Genomic DNA, 20,630 nt, shown 5'->3' on the forward strand with positions numbered 1-20,630 from the left:
AGGTCTCATTCCCATTCTAGATCTGCAGAATCAGAATCTTCAAAATTAGGTCCTAGGAATCTATATTTTATTTCAAGCCAAATTCACAATGCTTTTGTAGCTGCTCAGCATCTGGACCCACCTGCCAACCTGTGTTATTGAAAAACATATTAAAACCTGGCTAATCAGAACTAATTAAGAGATGGCATAATTAATTAAAAGCCTGAGGTAAACAAGGGCAGTTTTAAACAAGGGCAGTTTTATTATTTTCAACCACACATTGGTTAATGAAGTCTACACAGCACTTCAAACAGCTCAGAACAATGACTAGCTAAAGATGATTTCTGTTTTATAGCAGTCCTTTTGAGGCACTTAATCCATTTTTCTTGCTCAAGTACTTAAAAAAAATTCCTCCTTACTAGTATTTTGAACTCCTTTGCCAAATTCTCTTCTCCTCCTTTGATAAGTCTGAGGGTAAATTGTAGTGAGTCCTATCAGATTTAGTCCAGATTCTGAACAACTAGAATTGAATGAAAATTTCTTGCCATATTTTGCATTTCTTCTCTGCTGTTTGAAACAATAGCCATATTGTTTTATAGATGTACTTAGAGTCTTCTTAGCTAACAAGTTAGGGCTCTCAAGATATGAATTGTTTCATTTCGGTTTTTATTAGCTAAAGCTTCTAGTGTATAGCCCCATACAGTTTTCTACACTGAAGTATAAATCCTTTATCATGTTCCTTCTGCATTGTGGTATCCAAAACTTTATCTTTCACAAAGTAGCTTCTCAATAAATTTTGTTGGATGCATAAATGAATATATCAAATGCTTAATAAACTTGAGAACCTGGCTGATCATGAGCATCACTGGGAAAATTTTTTAAAAACCCAAACTTCTGGACTCCAGGACTCTAGGCCTAACTAGTCAGAACCTCTAGAGGTGATACCCAGGTGATTCTGGGACTTAACCATATTTGAGAACCACTAAAAAGTATCTCCTCAGTGTCCTGTCATTTCTTCAAATGTTGCCTCTCCAAGAAGCCTCTTAGGCTTCTCTTTCCCTATGCATTGGATGTGGTTTCTCTCACCTTCTAACCTCATGACACACTGTTCTTACTTCTCCAGTGGCTCTGTTCTCACTCTGCCTTAGAGCTCAGCAGTTCTCTTCTGTTTCAACAAATCTAGGTAGGTAGAGGGTGCGTCCTTCCTTGCAAGCAGGTGCCCCGTAACTCACTTAGTACACCTTGCAGAGAGATCTCACACATTGGATGTCCCCAAATTCAGACAGGAGCTCTGTCTAAGGCCTCAGTTTATCATATTTGCATGAGTCTAAGATGCATCAAAGATAGAATATTGACTTAATAACAGGAGTATTTAATAGAATAAATTAAAACTAGCTACATATCAGAGACACTCTTAAAGTTAATGCAATGTGACAAGGCCATGAATCATCAGTCTGTCTTTTGACAATTTCTTACCATTGTGCTGACCTTATTTGCTATAAGGTCCCCTTAAAATTGCACAGATAAAAAGAAAAATACTCCTAACACAGTCAGCATGTCTCAGATAAAGACAGACAATGGAATTCAAGCTTCCAACAGAGGATACACCATAGCAAGTAATAATAATGGCCAATAAGAACCCTAATAGGCCTGATTCTGGGATCCTATTGCAGGAATATGATTATATTCTATATACTTAATTCTTCTGGCAGCTTTGCAAAAACCATTTTATAGATGAGGAAATTGACTCTCACACACTTAATCAGGAAAGATCTGGAATTCACAATTTTATAGACTGTTAGAATTCCTCTTAAAGAGTATGTGTCACAGCTGGGTGCAGTGGTGCATGCCTGTAATTTCAGTGGCTTAGGAGGCTGAGACAAGAGGACTGTGAGTTCAAAGCCAGCTTCAGCAATGGCAAGGCACTAAACAACGCAGTGAGACCCTGTCTCTAGTAAAATACAAAATAGGACTGGGGATGTGGCTCAGTGGTCAAGTGCCCCTGAGTTCAATCCCTGGTACCCACCCCACACACACACAAAAAAGTATCTGCCTGTTTTCTTTGTATAAAATGCAGATAAACTGAGTTTAGTGACATGTTGGACTAAACAGGGATGCTTTGTTTCTTTCTCTCTGTCTTTCACCCCCCCACACACACATACACACTGAGTTAATAAGAGAATATATGAGCTACTTTCTATTTTCCCATCACACCAGGGTCACATAAATATTTCATCTCCATGTAATATTTTTCTATTTTGACCTTTTAATTTTCTTCAATAAAGTAGTAGAAAGTAAACTGAGACCTTCGGTATTCTTCAGGGGAGTGAGAAACCCCAGTCTGGCAGCATTGCATAAGCCAATGCCACCTTGCAAAGCTGAGATAGAAGTGATCCAATGTTCTTGGTGGCTGTAACCACCTCTGAGCTCCCTGCAAAAAATACCTGGTAAAGCACAGGCTGGGGACCTCTCATTCCTTGCATCTCTTGACTGCCTCAGCCCCAATCCAGACTCCTTGTCACTGTCACTGAATGCCACCCACAGCTAATGGGGAAGAAAAATATGTTTCAAAGAAGATGAACCTTCTATGCTCAGCAGAGCTGACTGCAAACATTACCTCTCCTTTTTCCAGGGCCTATGAAACATTTCCTCTTAACAGCTGAGTTCTAATGCAATTACAATTTTTTCTCAACAAAAAAAAAAACCACTGGCTTTTTTGGAAGAATAATGACAACAATAAAAACTCATTCTTAATTAGATGGGAGAGATGTTCACATAACCTATGTTCACATATACTTGAGAAATGTCTGGTCTTTTTAGTCTATGCAACTTTAGAAAAAGTTGCAATTCAGTTGCAGTCTGCTTCTGCTCAGAGTATGATTTTTTCTGTCTTGAGTTTAACCTATTGCATTATATAATAAGTCAAGAGCAAAAGCTATTTTCAAAAGAGAAAAAATTGTACACAAGCTTTAGCTACCTGCAAGACATGGATAATACCCCAAAACAAAGTGGAGCAAAAAAATTTAGACAAATTCTCTATTCACAGCAGTCAATGCCTATCAACTGATGAATGGATAAACAAATGTGGTATATCCATACAACAGGATATTATTTAGTCAGAAGAAGAAGTGACCTACCATTGTCTGCTACTACTTAGATAAACCCTAAAAACAACACGCTAAGTGAAAGAAGCCCACACAAGACCACATATTATATGATTCCATTTATACAAAATGTCTTGAATAGACAAATCTATAGTCAGAATTTAGACTTTGTGGAAGACATGCAGATGGGACCAAGATTTCTTTGGAATGATAAAAGCGGTCTAACCTTAGATTATAGGGATGGTTGCACAACTCTGTAAATTTACTAAAAACCATTTATACACTTAAAATGGCATGCATTTGTGGCATGAATGTTGTGGCATGTAATTTATGCCTCAGAAGATATTTTTTGAAAAAAAAATGAACTAAACTGGAGATTTTGATATCCCAGTACTTCAGAAACTGAACAAAACTATTGACCTCAAAGGGATAAAAATCTTTGAAAAATCATACTTTTAAATTTTTAAAAGTATGATTTTAAAGCATAAGTTAAAAGAATCTTTAACAATTCATTGGATAAACAATTTACATTCTACATTCCTATGTGAGAGAAAAATAAATATATAAAAATATAAGAATTATATTATTCTTATATAAAAATATAAGAATTTGGTTAGGACTCCTCTTATCATGCCCCAGGGCTGGCACAGAGCACATCATAGAGAATTTTTCCACAAAGGAGGCTGATGATATAAGCAGGATGGCATTAGTGTTTTCCAAAGGTTTATAACTCATTCTTTTGAATTAAAAAAAAAACTGACATGCAGAATAATACACAAACCTTAGTCCTTAATTTTCATTGTATTGTAATTAATTTAGTCAACAAATACTTTTCCACCTGCCCTGTAATTTCTTCCTTATTTAAACTCTCACAATTTGTTTTAACAGGTTAATGTATTTTCATTTAAAAGATTTTCATCTACTAGATTTTAAGTTTGTTAGATGTGTACCTTATTGTCTCTAGAAGTCTTTCCCATCACTTAATAAATCCTTATTAAAATAAATGAACATTAAAAAATAATAATTAAAATAAACTCAATGTGTGAGAGAGACAAAATATTAGATTACCTTAGGAAAAAGAAAGGTAATAACTTTCTTATTTCCCTCAATTCTTCCCCTGCTTTCAGGCAGCAGTGAGAGCAGCCCAAGCTCACTGCCTTGGAAAAGGAAGCTACAAATGAAAAGCAGAGATCAAGTCTGAGCTTCCCATTCCAAAATAGACTCCTGAGAGACTTCAGCAGAGGAGCTTGGGAGCTTCAGAATTCTGACTTTGAGTCATACCCAGAACTCATACCCAGAGTTCATGTGGGAATCTATAGGTTTGACATGAATATACAATGAAACAAGGGCCAATTGTCCCCCACCCCACCCCTGTCCTCCTGCAGGGTTCCAGTCAAGTTACTGAAAGCAGGGTAAGCATGTGCAAGCATGAGGACAAACTTTGTAACTATCAGCACCATTTTGGGAGACAGGGACAGCTGGTGTGGCTGGTATAAAGAGAGTGTGGTTGTTCAGTGAAGTCAGTAAGCACCAAACCCCACAGTCATATAAAGTTACACTGCAAAATATAAGAATTTTAAAAGTTTAGGGGCCAAGGTGAGCATGTTGGAGGTCTGGGCGCATAGGTGTAGGCAGGGAGCTGCTCAACTATTTGCTGTTATGTTATGTTGCTCCTCTGTACTTTAGGTTCTTCAGCTGGTTGTAATAATGAACAAAGTTTGGGACACATGGTTTAGGGAGCTGAATTAGGTCAGTGGTTCTCAAGCGTTTGTGCATGCACCTTGAGACTAGAAGATGGAGGAGTTTGTGTTGGTTTGTGTTGTGTCTTCTTTACTCTGTGTACTACATGATATGCTGTTTGCACCAGGCCTTAGTATAACTCTAACCTTCTCTCACAACCCTCATCATATCTAAGTGAGTCATAATAGGCTTTGCAAATGTTACCAATGCAGAGTTATAGCTGGGTAGGAGCATAATGTTAGGTATGAAGTACTTAAAATGGAATTCAGATTTTAAAATCCCAACCTGCAATGAATATTCAGATTTTAAAATCCCAACCAGCAATGAATACACTGGCATATCCATTTGCTTGTGCTTAATTTTATTACTGCTAGCAAAATTGTCAGAGTGATGAAAGGCTTATTCTCAGGCACTCCCTTCTCCCCACCTCTCTCATGAAGCCAAGAATTTAAAGTTCTTTCTGCCCTTCAGCAAAATCAGCACACTGAAATTGGTCTGGGAAATATATTCCCATTAAGGAACTGATGGAGCTTCCAGGAGAGGTAGTTTTATGCCCTTATGAAGGACTGAGGAAGTGGCACCAAACATCCATTTGATGGAGGCCTTATGGAGCAGTAGAACAGGCTAATGTACCACAATTTAAATCCCAACTCTTTAGCTGGATGGTGGTACATGCCTATAATCCCAGAGGCTTGGGAGGCTGACAAAGGAGGATCACAAGTTCAAAACCAGCCTCGGAAATTTAGTGAAGCCCTAAGCAACTTAGCAAGACCCTGTCTCAAAACATTTTTTTTAAAAAGGCCTGAGAATGTGGCTCAGTGCTTAAGCACCCCTGGGTGCTTAACCACTGAGCCACAATCCCTTGTACCCAAAATAAATGAATGAATGAATAAATAACTTTGACACTTACTAGTTGTGGGTCATGGGAAAGCCAACTCAGCTTTCTGGCACTTGATGTCCTCCTTGGGACTAGAAGATAATAATGTCTAGACTGCAGTGTTGTGGTGAGGGTTGGAAATTACCTGCGAGTCTGGTAGGTAGTGAGCCCTCAGAAGGCAGAGCTTGTGTCTGTTTTATTCACCACTAATGTCAGTCCTAGTGTAGTCTTTGATTTATGGAGGGTCAAGAAATAGTAGCCATTGTTACTGAAAGTCTGCTCTGTTCTGAATAGTTCTTCCTCCTTCCATAATCAAGAAAGTGGAGCTGCATGGCTGAGCCTGGCTTCCAGAGATCACTGACCTTCTATCCTTTAACACATTCTAGGGCAAAGAAGGAGCCTTCATGGTCCGAGATTCCAGGACTCCGGGAACATACACGCTCTCTGTTTTCACCAAGGCTATTGTGAGGTACGGTGCTGTCTCTGCTCAGCAGAATAGGAGAGACACTTCAGAATAGGGAGAGACACTTCAGGTGTGGGGTAATATAGAGCAAAGTCACAGGTAGAGGTCCACTAGAAATTGTGCAGCTTCCCCTGTTCTCTCTAGGAGAACCAAGGCCAAAGGGGCCAGGACCAGAACTGAAGAGAGTTAGAAAGGGACAGAGCCTGGGCTGGACCCCTGGTACTCTTCTGGTTAGCTCTGCCATTAGCAGAGCTCTAAAAGAAATGAAATATTTGCATTTGATGAATATATTATTTAATACACAGAGTAACAGAAAAGCAAAAATATGTGAATTCCAATTCTGGATCTTCTAATAAAACTCTCCACATTTATTGAGGCCTTACTATGTACCAAGAACTTGACAGACCATTTCAATCCTGAGAAGCCCTGAAGGCAGAAACTTCCAAGCTCACTTCACACAGAAGAAACCAAGGCTGACAGGGCAAGCCCCCTTCATGCTCTAGCCAAACTGACTGCAAGACACTCACTGCTTAGCTGCCCCCCACCCTCGCCAGTCTCTTTCTTTGTAAAATGATGTCTAAGAGCTTATCTAGGTCTCAAATCCTCTTCTAGTTAGAAAATTGCTAAGCACTTTGGCAATAACCCAAAATGCAATAAATATTAAGAGAAAAATAATCTTCAAGTGTCCTAGGGATGTTTATTGGAAGTCAGAGGCCTGAAACTCAATAAGATATGCTGGACAGAAATGAGAGGTCAAGTCTGTGTTGGGGTTCATTGATTCACTAGGAAGACACTCACTGCACATGCTGCTAGACAACATTTATTAAGATTTAACATAGCAGAGGGATAGAAGGCGAAGTCAGACAAGGGAGAGGCACATAGAGCCAAGTCCAGAGAACACCAAACACAGCTTCCAAGATCTTCTCCCAGTGGGGTCACACAGGACATGCTTTGTTCCTCCAGCAAGGAGTTGTTGCAATACGGTGAAGTATGACCCACCAGAGGAGCCAGGAGAGATTCAGCACCCAGGATTTTATTGGAGGCAATTTAAGTAGGCACCCTGTGCCTAGCGTATACCAAAATTCCAGACTTCCAGAAGGAGAGCTTACATTCTGCATAAGCCACACTGTGGTACATATTTTAGTCATAGCCTGCCACCCTGCAGGTTAGAGAATGGTGAGAGCCCTCCTGAATTTCCAAACACCTGCCAAGGGCTAAGTCTGCCCTTGGTTCTTAGGATGGAAGCCAGGCCTACTCTGTCAACTCTTCTGCTCAAAGTTAAATAAAAGTTAAGGGGCCAGAGCCACACACAGTGGTACACTACTGTAATCCAGCGGCTCGGGAGGCTGAGACAGGAGAATGTCAAGTTCAAAGTCAGCCTCAACAACAACAGTAAAGCACTAAGCAACTTAGTGAGACCCTGTCTCTAAATAAAATACAAAATAGGACTGGGATGTGGCTCAGTGGTTGAGTGCCCCTGAGTTCAATCCCTGGTAACCCCCGCCACACACACACAAAAGTTAAGAGAGATTTTGTCAACAGACACTATTGACAGTCAGCTAATGGCATCTATATCACCAGTCCTCCACTTTGAAGCTGTGAAAGAAACAATCAATCCATCCAATGCTGTTGCCATTGGGATCCAGGTGCAGCCCCAGAGTACATTTTAGCACAACACTGGAGGCACCAGGACCAATCTGTCAAAGATACACACAAGTTGAAACACTGTATCTGCCATCCTTGTGAGAAGTTAGGAAACAAAAATAATAAGAAAGGGATGCCAGTAGATACTTGATGTCTCAACATTGCTTCTGTGTTTGGTTTGTTTAAAGTGAGAACAACCCCTGTATAAAGCATTATCACATCAAAGAAACAAATGACAACCCCAAGCGGTACTATGTGGCTGAGAAGTACGTGTTTGACTCCATCCCTCTCCTCATCAATTATCACCAACACAACGGAGGAGGTAAGTGCTAGCGGGCAGAGCCAGAGAGGGACCCAAACTTAGAAGTGACAAGAGTGCTACCTGGTTTCTCCATGCCAGATGAGCTGGCCATAAATGATAACTGAATACACAATTTTAAAAGGATGCTGAGTATTTGATTCATCTCACACGTTTCATGAGCACTTCTACTATGGAAATCATGAATTTCACCCCGACCCAACTTTGTTGTGAATCTTCTCAGGATGCAATATCAGCAACTGGACTTTGGGTTTTTGGGTTTTTTTTCCTAAAATAAAAGTAGCTCTTGCATCAGATTTTTTCTGTTGTGATTTAACTTAGAAAATTGCTAGAGCAAAGTTCTAACCATTGCCTTTGGCTTTTCAATCAACCTAGGCCTGGTCACCCGACTCCGGTATCCAGTTTGTTCCTGGAGGCAGAAAGCTCCTGTCACAGCAGGGCTGAGATATGGTGAGTAGCACCATCGGGAATGTTGGGCCTTTGAGCTACAACTTGAAAGGTCTGGGGAAAATTCTAAGTGGACTTCCCATGAGCCTAACTGTACCCCAGACTTCAAATGACCATCCAACAGCTATACTGTATATGTGTAGACAGCAGCACTAATGAAAATTTGAACTTTGCAGTGTGTATTGGAGGAGTGATTGTCTGGCAGAACATTCATCTAGATCAAATCAATATCCTTTGGTTTTACTGAGTCCATCAATGAATGTTTATTTTGCAAGAACTTTGATCTTTCTGCATACAGTATTAAAAGTTTTTTAGAACTGAGAGTATAGCTTGGCGGTAGCACACACCAGGCTCTGGAGTTGATCCCAGCACCAAAAACAAACAAACAAAGAATTTTAAAAAAATATTTTTAAATGTATTTTATTTACATATTTTTAATTTTTGAAAAAAAATTTAGAAGTTGATGGACCTTTATTATATTTATTTATTTATATCTGGTGCTGAGAATTGAACCCAGTGTCCCACACATGCTAGGCAAGCACTCTAACCACAGAACCACAACCCCAGCCCCTACATATTTTTTATCAGGTACTGAGGATTGAACCCAGTGCCCCACACTCACTAGGCAAGCACTCCACCACTGAGTCACAACCCCCACCATGCAAAACAATTTTATACTTTCAACAGGGTATGCACTCTAATGTAGCAGACCCTACAATGATCCCCTCCTGTCCGCTGTAACTTCTTCACCCATTTGGGATTATCTGCCTGAAACCTGAAGGCATCTGAGTGTGTATCTCTTGGTCCAAACTGTGTGTTACTTGAGGAAGCAGTTGGTCTAATCTTCATTTTATATCTCCTAGATTGGTGGTTCTCAAACTTCAATGTGCATCAAAATCTTCTGGAACACTTATTCAAAAATGTTGACTTCCTGAACCCTAGGCAACACTTAGCACAACATGCTCCCTGAGAGTAGGGGCCTGGGGTCTGCATTTTAAAAAGTGTTCTAGGTGACTTTGACACAGGAGCCCGGGGGTACTTTGAGAAACTCTGCCGTGGACTCTTCATTCCTAACCAGCACCATGTCTGGTTCACAGTAGATACTTCATACTATTTGCTGTGGAGTCTGTGCCTCCAAGAGGTGGAGACCTGGCTGTTTATGGTACTAGAAAAAACATTGGTGTAGGATAATGCTTCTCTATCCTCCTTATGAAAACCATGCTATTCTGGTAACTATAGAATCCTAAATTGTCCATGCTGGTTGGGATCTCAGAGATCATCTGGTCAGCCTACTCCTTAGGAAAACTGAGGCTCCGATCCTTTTGTTTGCTTACTGAACATTTATTGAGAGCCTGCCATGTGCCAGACACTGTGCCAGCTTGTGCCTCTGTAGAAGGCCCCTCTGAATCCCTTCTTTCACTGCCATTCTGCCTAAAGCTTAGCAGTGTGCTGTGTACTTAGCAGATGCTTTTGATGGGTGAATGGATAATGAGTGATAAATGCAAATGAAATTTGTTCTATGTGAAAAACATTTTAGGAAATGGTTGGGACTTTGCAATATTTATTTTCCTTTATAGCTTCATTATTGCCATTCTTCTTCCTTCCATGTTATTGCCACCTATACATTTTTAATGGTTTTAAATATATATTCTATGTTACTATTTGGGGGAAAAGGTAATTAGCTATAATAGTTCTAAGGCTAGGATTTACACCATGTGCCATCTTTGAGTTATATTAAACATAAACTGAAGTTCTAGGTAGAACTTTAATGTTCTCTGGTAGCCCTGTTCCTTATTACTTGCCCTAAAATCAAGTGCCGCCCCCATCTCTCTCTCTAGGGAAATGGGTAATCCATCCCTCGGAGCTCACTTTTGTGCAGGAGATCGGCAGTGGACAGTTTGGGTTGGTGCATCTTGGCTACTGGCTCAACAAGGACAAGGTAGCTATCAAAACCATTCAGGAAGGGGCGATGTCAGAAGAGGACTTCATAGAGGAGGCTGAAGTCATGATGTGAGTGGTAAAAGAAGCACCTGCAGACACCCTGTGAAGCGTGCCCTGGGCTGTGTTCTTTCAAACCCCTCTGACACCACATTATAACGCCTACCTTCTCAAACTCTGGCAGTGGCTTCCTAGTGCACCGCAAATAAAATGAACTTCCTCACATGGTCTCCAAGATCTGCCATGGTCTGATCCTGTACACCTCCCAATCTTCTCTCCCCATCTCCCCTCGGCTCCATAACATGCCAGTTATGCTAGCCTCTGTTCATGTCCACACATACCCTGACTCCATGTTATCCTTCAGGTCTTGGCTCCACTGACATATTTCTTTTGGGGGAGGGTGTGGATTCTGTTTTCAAAACCAAGAGTCAGACAAGGTAATAATTCAGCACAGAAGGTTTGGCACTTTGGGAGACTGGATTTTGGCTCTTACCCTTGCCTTTTGTCTCCAGGAAACTCTCCCACCCCAAACTGGTCCAGCTCCATGGAGTGTGCCTGGAGCAGGCCCCCATCTGCCTCGTGTTTGAGTTCATGGAGCATGGCTGCCTGTCAGATTACTTGCGCAGCCAGAGGGGACTCTTTGCAGCAGGAACCTTGCTTGGCATGTGCCTGGATGTGTGTGAAGGCATGGCCTACCTGGAAAAGGAGTGTGTCATCCACAGAGATTTGGTAAGAGCATGCATGGCCAACACCAGCAGGTGCAGGGTGAAGGGCACATCCCATTGAAATGTAGGGTTAGCAAGACTGAGAATGTATTAATAAATGACAGGTCACAGACCACCTCCCTTCCTCTCTCAGCTTCTTCCTTTCTCCACCCACTGGTCCTGTAGAAAAGTGTTTCATGAGGACAGATGTGGGCTCTAATCCCCGCCTTCCTATAGTTTATGCTCTCTGAGTTTCATTTTGCATCCTTTCAAAATGGAGCTAATGACTACTCCTTCTGATCCTCTGTGCCTCAGTTTTGTCCTGGTGAAATGAGGGAAATGGATAAGCACGGTTTTTCTTAAAGTGTTATCCACCATCTACCAGAATAACATTAGAATAACCCTAGGCCACCGTCAGAATCTCTGGTTTTGGGGGCTCAGGAATATTTATGTGTTTCCCCATGTGATTGGAAAGGAACTTTCAAGTTTGAGACTCACTGGAGTCTTCAATCTCCAAGGGTTCTTCCAGTGCAGCCATCTGTTTCTCCCTATTAAGGAATAACTTTAAGATGATCAACAACCTCAAAAACTTCTTATACTAAGCACATAGGAAACAGTTTCTTCATATCATCTCTGGTGTCAGTATTTTCTTTCACATGGGTTTGGTATCAGGTTGTGTTGGAGCCTATCTTTAGTTAGACAACACTGTGGATTTCTTAGAATCCAGAAGTGAAGATAAGTCTGCTCATCCTGTTAAAGGATCAACTTTCTAGCAAACTTGCAGCAGGTGCTTGTGAAGCTTAATTAACATTTGAGCTCCTCCATGCCCTCTTACAACATACTACGGAAAGGCACAGACTGATGATGGGAGACTCCTGGATTACTAGCCACTAACAGTTCTCCTTTCTCTTTTGTTGGCCCATCTTTTCTCCAGGCTGCCAGAAATTGTTTGGTGGGAGAAAATCAAGTCATCAAGGTGTCCGATTTTGGGATGACAAGGTAACACAGGGACATGGTACCTGCACAATGTCAGCAGTGGGACTGAGGCCCCCAAACATTCTGATCTCTCCATTTTGTGCTCTTCTTAGGTTCGTCCTTGATGATCAATACACCAGTTCCACAGGCACCAAATTCCCGGTGAAGTGGGCTTCCCCAGAAGTGTTTTCTTTCAGTCGCTATAGCAGCAAGTCAGATGTGTGGTCATTTGGTAAGTGTCATCTAGGCCCCACCCCCATGTGATCTAGGACTGTGGGAGACCAGATATTTCCTTAGTCAGATGAAGAAAAGTGATCCTCTGTGCTCTGATCCCTGTATATTGAGGGCATTCCACTGAAGTCCTATGTACGAACAGCCCAAAAATATATGAAAGAGCCCTTATTATTGTATTTTTGAAATGGCAGAGAGAGAAAAACAAAGTAAAAAACAAAATTCTAGTAGCAGCTACTTTGAGGTCAAAAACCAGAAGACTCAAGAGATTAGAATAGAAATTTCTTGAAGGCAGGGACTATGTTTTGTCCAATATTATACCACCACACTTAACCTCAATAAGTATTTTATTCATTCAACAACAATTTTTTGAGTGATCTGCCATTAACCAGGGGCTAATTTGGTGCACAGGTTGTAATGGTGCATAAGATAGAAGCCAAATTTTAAGGAGGTGAGGAAACAACAATAACATAAAGAAGCTATAAGTAAACTAGGGGTTAATAAGTGCTACAAATAAAATAAAACAATAATGGGATAGATCTGCATTAGCTAGTATGCTCTGGGGAAGGGCTCTGTGAAGGCTGACTCTTGAGCAAAAAGTTACATGATGAGAGAAAACTGTCACAATTTCAAGGACCAAGGAGCAGTGTCTCTGACAGAAAGCCCAGCAAGTGCAACAGCTGAATATGTCCCCAAAGCAGGGGGTAATGATTTCTTGGAAGAACAGAACACAATGAAACTGCAGGTCATAGTAAGGAATTTGAATTTCTAAAAAGTGTAAATGGGCACGAATAAATGAATGAAGCCAGTGTAGTGGGAAAAGCTAAATGTTCTTCCTGAATTTGCCATGTCAAATCAAGTCAAGGTTAGTGCATACCAAAGATGTGCACAAAACTACACCAGATGATCTCTTCAATTTGGATTACAGTAAGGATTATCTTTTGAATAGGAACTGTTCAGAGTGGTCTTGCCATTCTGCACCAAGGGCTTGCTAAGAATTTACTAATCATAGAAACAAGGGGGATCCTAGCTGATTAAATGTCTAAGGAAAGTACCAGTTTTAAAATCTTTAGCATTATAGAATGTCTAATTCTGAGCACTGAGTAGTTTGTTAATTATTAGTCCTTTTGATTTCTGCATTAAAGCAAATCACTATTCAGCAGTTTTAGCTGCTACTTTGTTAAGCAGGTTGAAGTTATAGAATGAACTTGGAAGAAGTTGTCCTGACATCATTCTTGGAGACTCTTCTCTACCCAGAGCATATAACTAGGAAGGTTAAGGCTAATATATGGCCATTTCTCTGTATATGACAAAGCTGATCACACTGTGCCAAGCTGGGGCCACACAAAAAGATGTTTGAAGCAATGACCACACTGGCACCTTCATCTTCTGACTCTGAATGGGGCTTATTCATCCACAGGGTGTCGCCTGGGAATTTTCTGCTACATTTTCTAATTAGAGGGTTAGGCTGAAATGCTCCCTCCCTGTGATGGGTTATCTGAAGTGCGTCCAGAAATAAGGTTGATAGATGGGTACAGAGTATAAATGGTTCAGTGAAGAAAAGTGTGAGAAAACTGGGGTGGCAAGCCTGAGCAGCAGAGACCTGGATGGGCTGAGCTTCCTGCCTGCCCCAGCCTTTTGCACTTTGTCACTAAATACAATTTTTGCCCTAATTAGCCATGCTATTTTGAGCAAGTTAAGTAACCTCTTTGAGCTTCACTCAGTTTTCTCATCTACACATTAGAACATTCGTATTAAGCAACAGTTTCCAAGTCCTGCCTTAGCAGCAACGCTATACTTTCAAAAGAAATCTCATGAGAAATCCTGGCATCCCAGGGTGCTGAACAGTCTTCTTTATGGCTCAGCACTTCCAACTCCTCAGGCACCTCTGGGGAGCCCCTGAATTCTCTGAGCCAGGGGCTCTGAGCTGGCCATTTTAACAAGCTTCTGAGATGATCCTTATTCAGGTGTTGGGGGCTCACACTTTGGGAATTTCTGCCTCAAGTTTTTTTTTTTCAGACTTTTTTTCTGGTTAATATTTTCTAAACAACTCTTTACATAGCATTTACATTGTATTAGGCATTATAAATAATCTAGAGATGATTTAAGTTATACAGAAAGATGTACGTAGTGATTTGCAAATACTGTGCTATTTTTTTTAACATTGATCATTTTTTTTTATTGTTGGTCGTTCAAAACATTACATAGTTCTTAATACATCATATTTCACAGTTTGATTCAAGTGGGTTATGAACTCCCAATTTTACCCCGTATACAGATTGCTGTATCACATCAGTTACCCTTCCATTGATTGACAAATTGCCTTTCTAGTGTCTGATGTATTCTGCTGTCTGTCCTATTCTCTACTATCCCCCCTCCCCTACCCTCCCCTCCCCTTTTCTCTCTCTACCCCTTCTACTGTAAATCATTTCTTCGATTTGTATTATCTTGTCTTACCCCTCCTTTCCTCTTATATGTCATTTTGTATAACCCTGAGGATCGCCTTCCATTTCCATGCGGTTTCCCTTCTCCCTCCCTTTCCCTCCCACCTCTCATCCCTGTTTAATGTAAATCTTCTTCTCAAACTTTCGTCCCTACCCTGTCCTTGTTTACTCCCCTTATATCAAAGGAGTCATTTGGTATTTATTTTTTAAAAATTGACTAGCTTCACTTAGCATAATCTGCTCTAATGCCATCCATTTCCCTCCAAATTCTATGATTTTGTCATTTCTTAATGCAGAGTAATACTCCATTGTGTATAAATGCCACATTTTTTAATCCATTCATCTATTGAAGGGCATCTAGGCTGATTCCACAATCTTGCTATCGTGAATTGTGCTGCTATGAACATCGATGTAGCAGTGTCCCTGTAGCATGCTCTTATTAGGTCTTTGGGGAATAGACCGAGAAGGGGAATAGCTGGGTCAAATGGTGGTTCCATTCCCAGCTTTCCAAGAAATCTCCATACTGCTTTCCAAATTGGCTGCACCAATTTGCAGTCCCACCAGCAATGAACAAGAGTGCCCTTTTCCCCGCATCCTCTCCAGCACTTATTGTTGTTTGACTTTCTAATGGCTGCCAATCTTACTGGGGTGAGATGGTATCTTAGGGTAGTTTTGATTTGCATTTCTCTGACTGCTAGCGATGGTGAGCATTTTTTCATGTACTTATTGATTGATTGTATGTCCTCCTCTGAGAAGTGTCTGTTCAGGTCCTTGGCCCATTTATTGATTATTTGTTATCTTATTGTCTAATTTTTTGAGTTCTTTGTATATTCTGGTTATTAGGGCTCTATCTGAAGTGTGTGGAGTAAAGATTTGTTCCCAGGATGTAGGCTCCCTGTTTATCTCTCTTATTGTTTCTTTTGCTGAGAAAAAACTTTTTAGTTTGAGTAAGTCCCATTTGTTGATTCTAGTTGTTAACTTTTGCGCTATGGGTGTCCTATTGAGGAATTTGGAGCCCGATCCCACAGTATGTAGATCATACCCTACTTTTTCTTCTATCAGATGCCGTGTCTCTGGTTTAATATCAAGCTCCTTGATCCATTTTGAGTTAACTTTTGTGCATGGCGAGAGATAGGGATTCAGCTTCATTTTGATGCAAATGGATTTCCAGTTTTCCCAGCACCATTTGTTGAAGATGCTATCCTTCCTCCATTGCATGCTTTTAGACCCTTTATCAAATATAAGATAGTTGTAGTTTTGTGGGTTGGTTACTGTGTCCTCTATTCTGTACCATTGGTCCACCCGCCTGTTTTGGTACCAGTACCATGCTGTTTTAGTTACTATTGCTCTGTAGTATAGTTTGAAGTCTGGTATCGCTATACCACCTGATTCACACTTCCTGCTTAGCATTGTTTTTGCTATTCTGGGTCTTTTATTATTCCATATGAATTTCATGATTCTTTTATCTATTTCTACAAGAAATGCTGCTGGGATTTTGATTGGCATTGCATTAAACTTATAGAGAACTTTTGGTAATATCGCCATTTTGATGATGTTGGTTCTGCCTATCCATGAGCAGGGTGTATTTTTCCATCTTCTAAGGTCTTCTTCTATATCTTTCTTTAGGGTTCTGTAATTTTCCTTGTATAAATCTTTCACCTCTTTTGTTAGGTTGATTCCCAAGTATTTTATTTTTTGGGGGGATATTGTGAATGGAGTAGTTGTCCTCATTTCTGTTTCAGAGGATTTGTCGCTGATATACAGGAATGCCTTTGATTTATGCGTGTTGATCTTATATCCTGCCACTTTGCTGAATTCATTTATTAGTTCTAATAGCTTCTTTGTAGACCCTTTTGGGTCTGCTAGGTATAGAATCATATAATCTGCAAATAGTGATAATTTAAGTTCTTCTTTTCCTATTTTTATGCCTTTAATTTCTTTTGTCTGTCTAATTGCTCTGGCCAGTGTTTCGAGGACTATGTTGAACAGAAGTGGTGAGGGAAGTTTTTAGAACTCATCTTGAAAACACTAGGTTAGGTAATATGTAAGCTCTTTCTGGTTCTGGTGGCCTGTGGTTATATTAGTATGATATAAAGCCCTGGTTGGGTGTGGCCTTTCTACAGAGGGCAGAAGGGCAAATGGGATTAAATCAGAAGTCAAAAACAGACAACCTGAACATGTGTTTTTCCTAGTTTATGTAGTACAGGTTGAGTATCCTCATAAAGTACTTGGGAACAAAAGTGTTTCAAATTTCAGATTTTGGAATATTTGCATATACATAATGAGTTTTCTTGAAGATGAACCCAAATCTAAACATAAATTTACTTGTTTCATATGCATTTTATACACTTAGCCTGAGGGTGACTTTATTCTTCATATATATATATATATATATATATATATATATATATACACACACACACACATATATACATACACACACACACATATTTGTGTGGGAGGGGTGTTACTGGGGATTGAACCCAGGGGCACTTTACAATTGAGTTACACCTCCAGTCATTTTTATTTTTTAAATTTGAGATAAGGTCTTGCTAAATTGCTGAGTTTGGCCTTGATCTTCCTGCCTCAGTCTTGAAATGCTAGGATTGCAGGTCTGTGTTATTGCACCCAGCTATATTTTTTTAATAACTTGTACATGAAACAAAGTTTCATGATGTGGAATTTTCCGCTTGTGGTTTCATGTCAATACTCAACAATTTTGATTCTGGTGCATTTGGAGTTTTGGTTCAAGGATGCTGGACCTGCATTTTTAAAAAATCATATTGAGTTCACCTTTTGAAGTCTCCAATTTCTGATTTGTTTTTAAAGATCAGAAAATGTGACAATCCTGAGCTCTGTTTCCATGTGGCATCCTTTAGCTGGAGCAAACCATAGCTGTCCTGTTTTGATAGAACTTTTGATCTCCAGTTTTCCAGTCCTCACCAGTACTCATGGTGTCACATCTCTCCCACTCCCTTCATTTATGTCATGCATGTGTAGACATTTCAGTTTTTGTCCCCTGCAACTTTCAGTTGTAGCTTTTGAGTTAGAAATAATAAAAAGCTTAGCTTGAGAATTCTTTGCCTTTAGGCAGGTTGAGAAATTGCAGTTTTTAAAAAGTAGGACAATAAATACATAAGTAAATAACTGACAGGCCAAATAGGCCTCAGGCAGACTTGCTTTGCACTTCTGGTTGTCTGGAGGGAGAAGCTTGAATGTCAATGCCCAATTGCCTTATTCCTTTTTTGTTTGTGTTTGTGGACTTCCTTCTTAGCTGTGTTTGCTCCTTGTTACTTGTAGGTGTGCTGATGTGGGAAGTCTTCAGCGAAGGCAGAATCCCATATGAAAACAGAAGCAACTCAGAGGTAGTGGAAGACATCAGTACCGGATTTCGGTTATACAAGCCCCGACTAGCCTCCTCCCACATCTACCAGATCATGAATCATTGCTGGAAAGAGGTCAGTAGGTGAAGTGGTGTCCCCCTTTAATACATGATAATACACTATGACAGAGCTACCCTGTTCCCTGGAGAATGGCTCCCTCTTAGAAGGATGAGGCAGCAGGTTGACTAACAGATTAGCAGGAAGGTAACTTTGAAAGTCTTTACATTTTTTAAATTATTATTTTTAATTGTACATATTTTGGGGCACTGTTGACAATTTGATACTTGTATACAATGTGTAATGATCAAATCAGGGTAGTTACCATTTCAACATCCTTAAACTTTTTAAAAGTAATTTTTGATTACACATCGTAATTGTGCAGTTTTTATGGGATACAATATGATATTTCAATACATGAATACAGTGTGTGCAGATCAAATTGGAGTGATTAACATTTCCATATCCTTATCATTACTTTATGTTTGGAGGTTTAAACTCTTCTCTTCTAACTTTTTATAAGGCATACAATAGGTTATAGTGAACTACAGTCAGCCCACTGTGCTGTGAAACACAACATATTCTTTTTTATCTAACATATCTTTTGGTACTCATTTTCCAGTCTCCCCCATTCTCCTTCCTCTTACCTTTTCCAGCCTCTGGTAATCTCTATTCTACATTCAGATTGACTTTTCAACTTTCTATATATATATGAGGGAACATACATTTGTCTTTTGGTGTCTAACATTTTACTTAATATAATGTCCTCTTGGCCACTGTGAATGGTGCTACAATAAACATGAGAGTACAAGTATCTCTCTGATGTGTTGAGAAGTGGATCACATGGTAGTTCTATTTTTAGTGTTTTGAGGAACCTCCATGGTGTTTTCCATAAACATATTAATTCAGATTTCTACCAAGAGTGTATGTATTCCGCCACCCCCTTATTTTTACATCCTCACCAGCATTGGTTATTTTCTGTTAATCAATTGGATAGATTCTCCAACCCTAACAAAGTTAACATCAACCTTAATTATTATTCAATTTTCTATGTAATATCACAAGTCATTAGTATAGTTTCAAAGAGGATAGAGAGGGGCTATGTCAACACCCTCCTCAACTTTTTGAGCAGAAAAAAAAAACTTTATAAAACCATGAAAAGAACAGGAAGTTAGTTCTATAAATAGGGGACCAGGAGTTCACTTTTACTATGAAAATATTAAAAGGATTAAATTAAAATTTTTATTATTTATTCAACAATTCAGAATTTGGAGTCATTTCGGATCTTCCCAGATGGCTCACTTACCCCCATCCTTAGTTCATAGGCTCTGCCTTGAGCCACATTGATGTGAATCTTAATTGTCTTTTGGTGAGTTACAAAATTGTACAATTCAGCTAAAGTAGAAAATGGCTGAAGTGGAGAGTCAATAAAAATTCAGATTGTTAAAGGACAAAAAGGTAGAATGTGAACATATATACTTATACAGAACACTTGGATTTTGTCACAGTTTTGCCATTTCTTTTCCATTAATCTTGGGCAATTGTCTCTGAGCCTCATTTTTCTTGTAAGATCATTAAATAATGCTTTATTTGCAAATTCTTAGAGCTTTTTATAACCAAAAAACAAATAAACAAACAATGACATAAAGGGGGGCACAAATCTTGTGTTCTCTACAAGGATTAAATGCTATAATAATATTAATAGCTGATGTTAATTTAGCATTTTTTTCTCTTTCAACATTTTTATATATTTAAATTAGTGGACCTTATTTTTTAGAAATTTTAAATTTACAGAAAAATTGAGCAATGCATGCAGAGAGCTCCTAAATACTCTCCTTGCTCTCTGGTTATAAATATTTTGCACAAGTGTGGTACACTTGTAACAATTAGTGAACCTCTGTCAATACATTGTCATTACTAGAGTTTGTAATTCACATTAAGGTCACTTTTGATGCTGTAGAGTTGAAGAATTTTGAAAAATGCATAATGTCATGTATCCACCATTAAAGTGTCATATAGGATAGCTTTACCACCCTAAAAATCATCTGTGCTTCTCCTATTCATTCTTCTCCCATCCCAAACTACTGGCAACTACCAAACCTTTTACCGTCTCCAAGATTTTGCCTTTTCCAGATGGTCATATAGTTGGAATTATACAGTATGTGGCCTTTTCATTCTGACTTTTTTCACCAGTAATATTCATTTAATGTTGCTCCATGTCTTTTCTTGGTTTGGTATGTCATTTCTTTTTATTGCAAAATAATATTCCATTATATGGATATACCATGGTTTGTTTGTACATTTACCTACTGAAGGAAATCTTGATTGCTTTCAGTTTTCAGAAATTATGAATAAAGCTACTATAAACATTTACATGTAGACGGA

General features: G+C 39.4%; 1 protein-coding gene across 2 annotated transcripts in view; it reads left to right on the forward strand.

Moving 5' to 3' along the window:
* The window catches only part of Itk (IL2 inducible T cell kinase), a 62,961-nt gene that overhangs the window by 40,320 nt on the left and 2,011 nt on the right, over positions 1-20,630 (forward strand). For both annotated transcript variants that reach the window (XM_026388318.2, XM_026388316.2), the window contains 8 exons: positions 6,087-6,169; positions 7,996-8,129; positions 8,502-8,576; positions 10,412-10,583; positions 11,024-11,240; positions 12,150-12,214; positions 12,304-12,422; positions 18,166-18,323. In XM_026388318.2, the coding sequence (XP_026244103.1) occupies positions 6,087-6,169; positions 7,996-8,129; positions 8,502-8,576; positions 10,412-10,583; positions 11,024-11,240; positions 12,150-12,214; positions 12,304-12,422; positions 18,166-18,323 (1,023 nt within the window). The remainder of the gene's footprint in view (positions 1-6,086; positions 6,170-7,995; positions 8,130-8,501; positions 8,577-10,411; positions 10,584-11,023; positions 11,241-12,149; positions 12,215-12,303; positions 12,423-18,165; positions 18,324-20,630) is intronic.

This window comes from Urocitellus parryii, chromosome 1 (assembly GCF_045843805.1).
Source record: "Urocitellus parryii isolate mUroPar1 chromosome 1, mUroPar1.hap1, whole genome shotgun sequence".
In the NCBI taxonomy this organism is placed as follows: domain Eukaryota; kingdom Metazoa; phylum Chordata; class Mammalia; order Rodentia; family Sciuridae; genus Urocitellus; species Urocitellus parryii.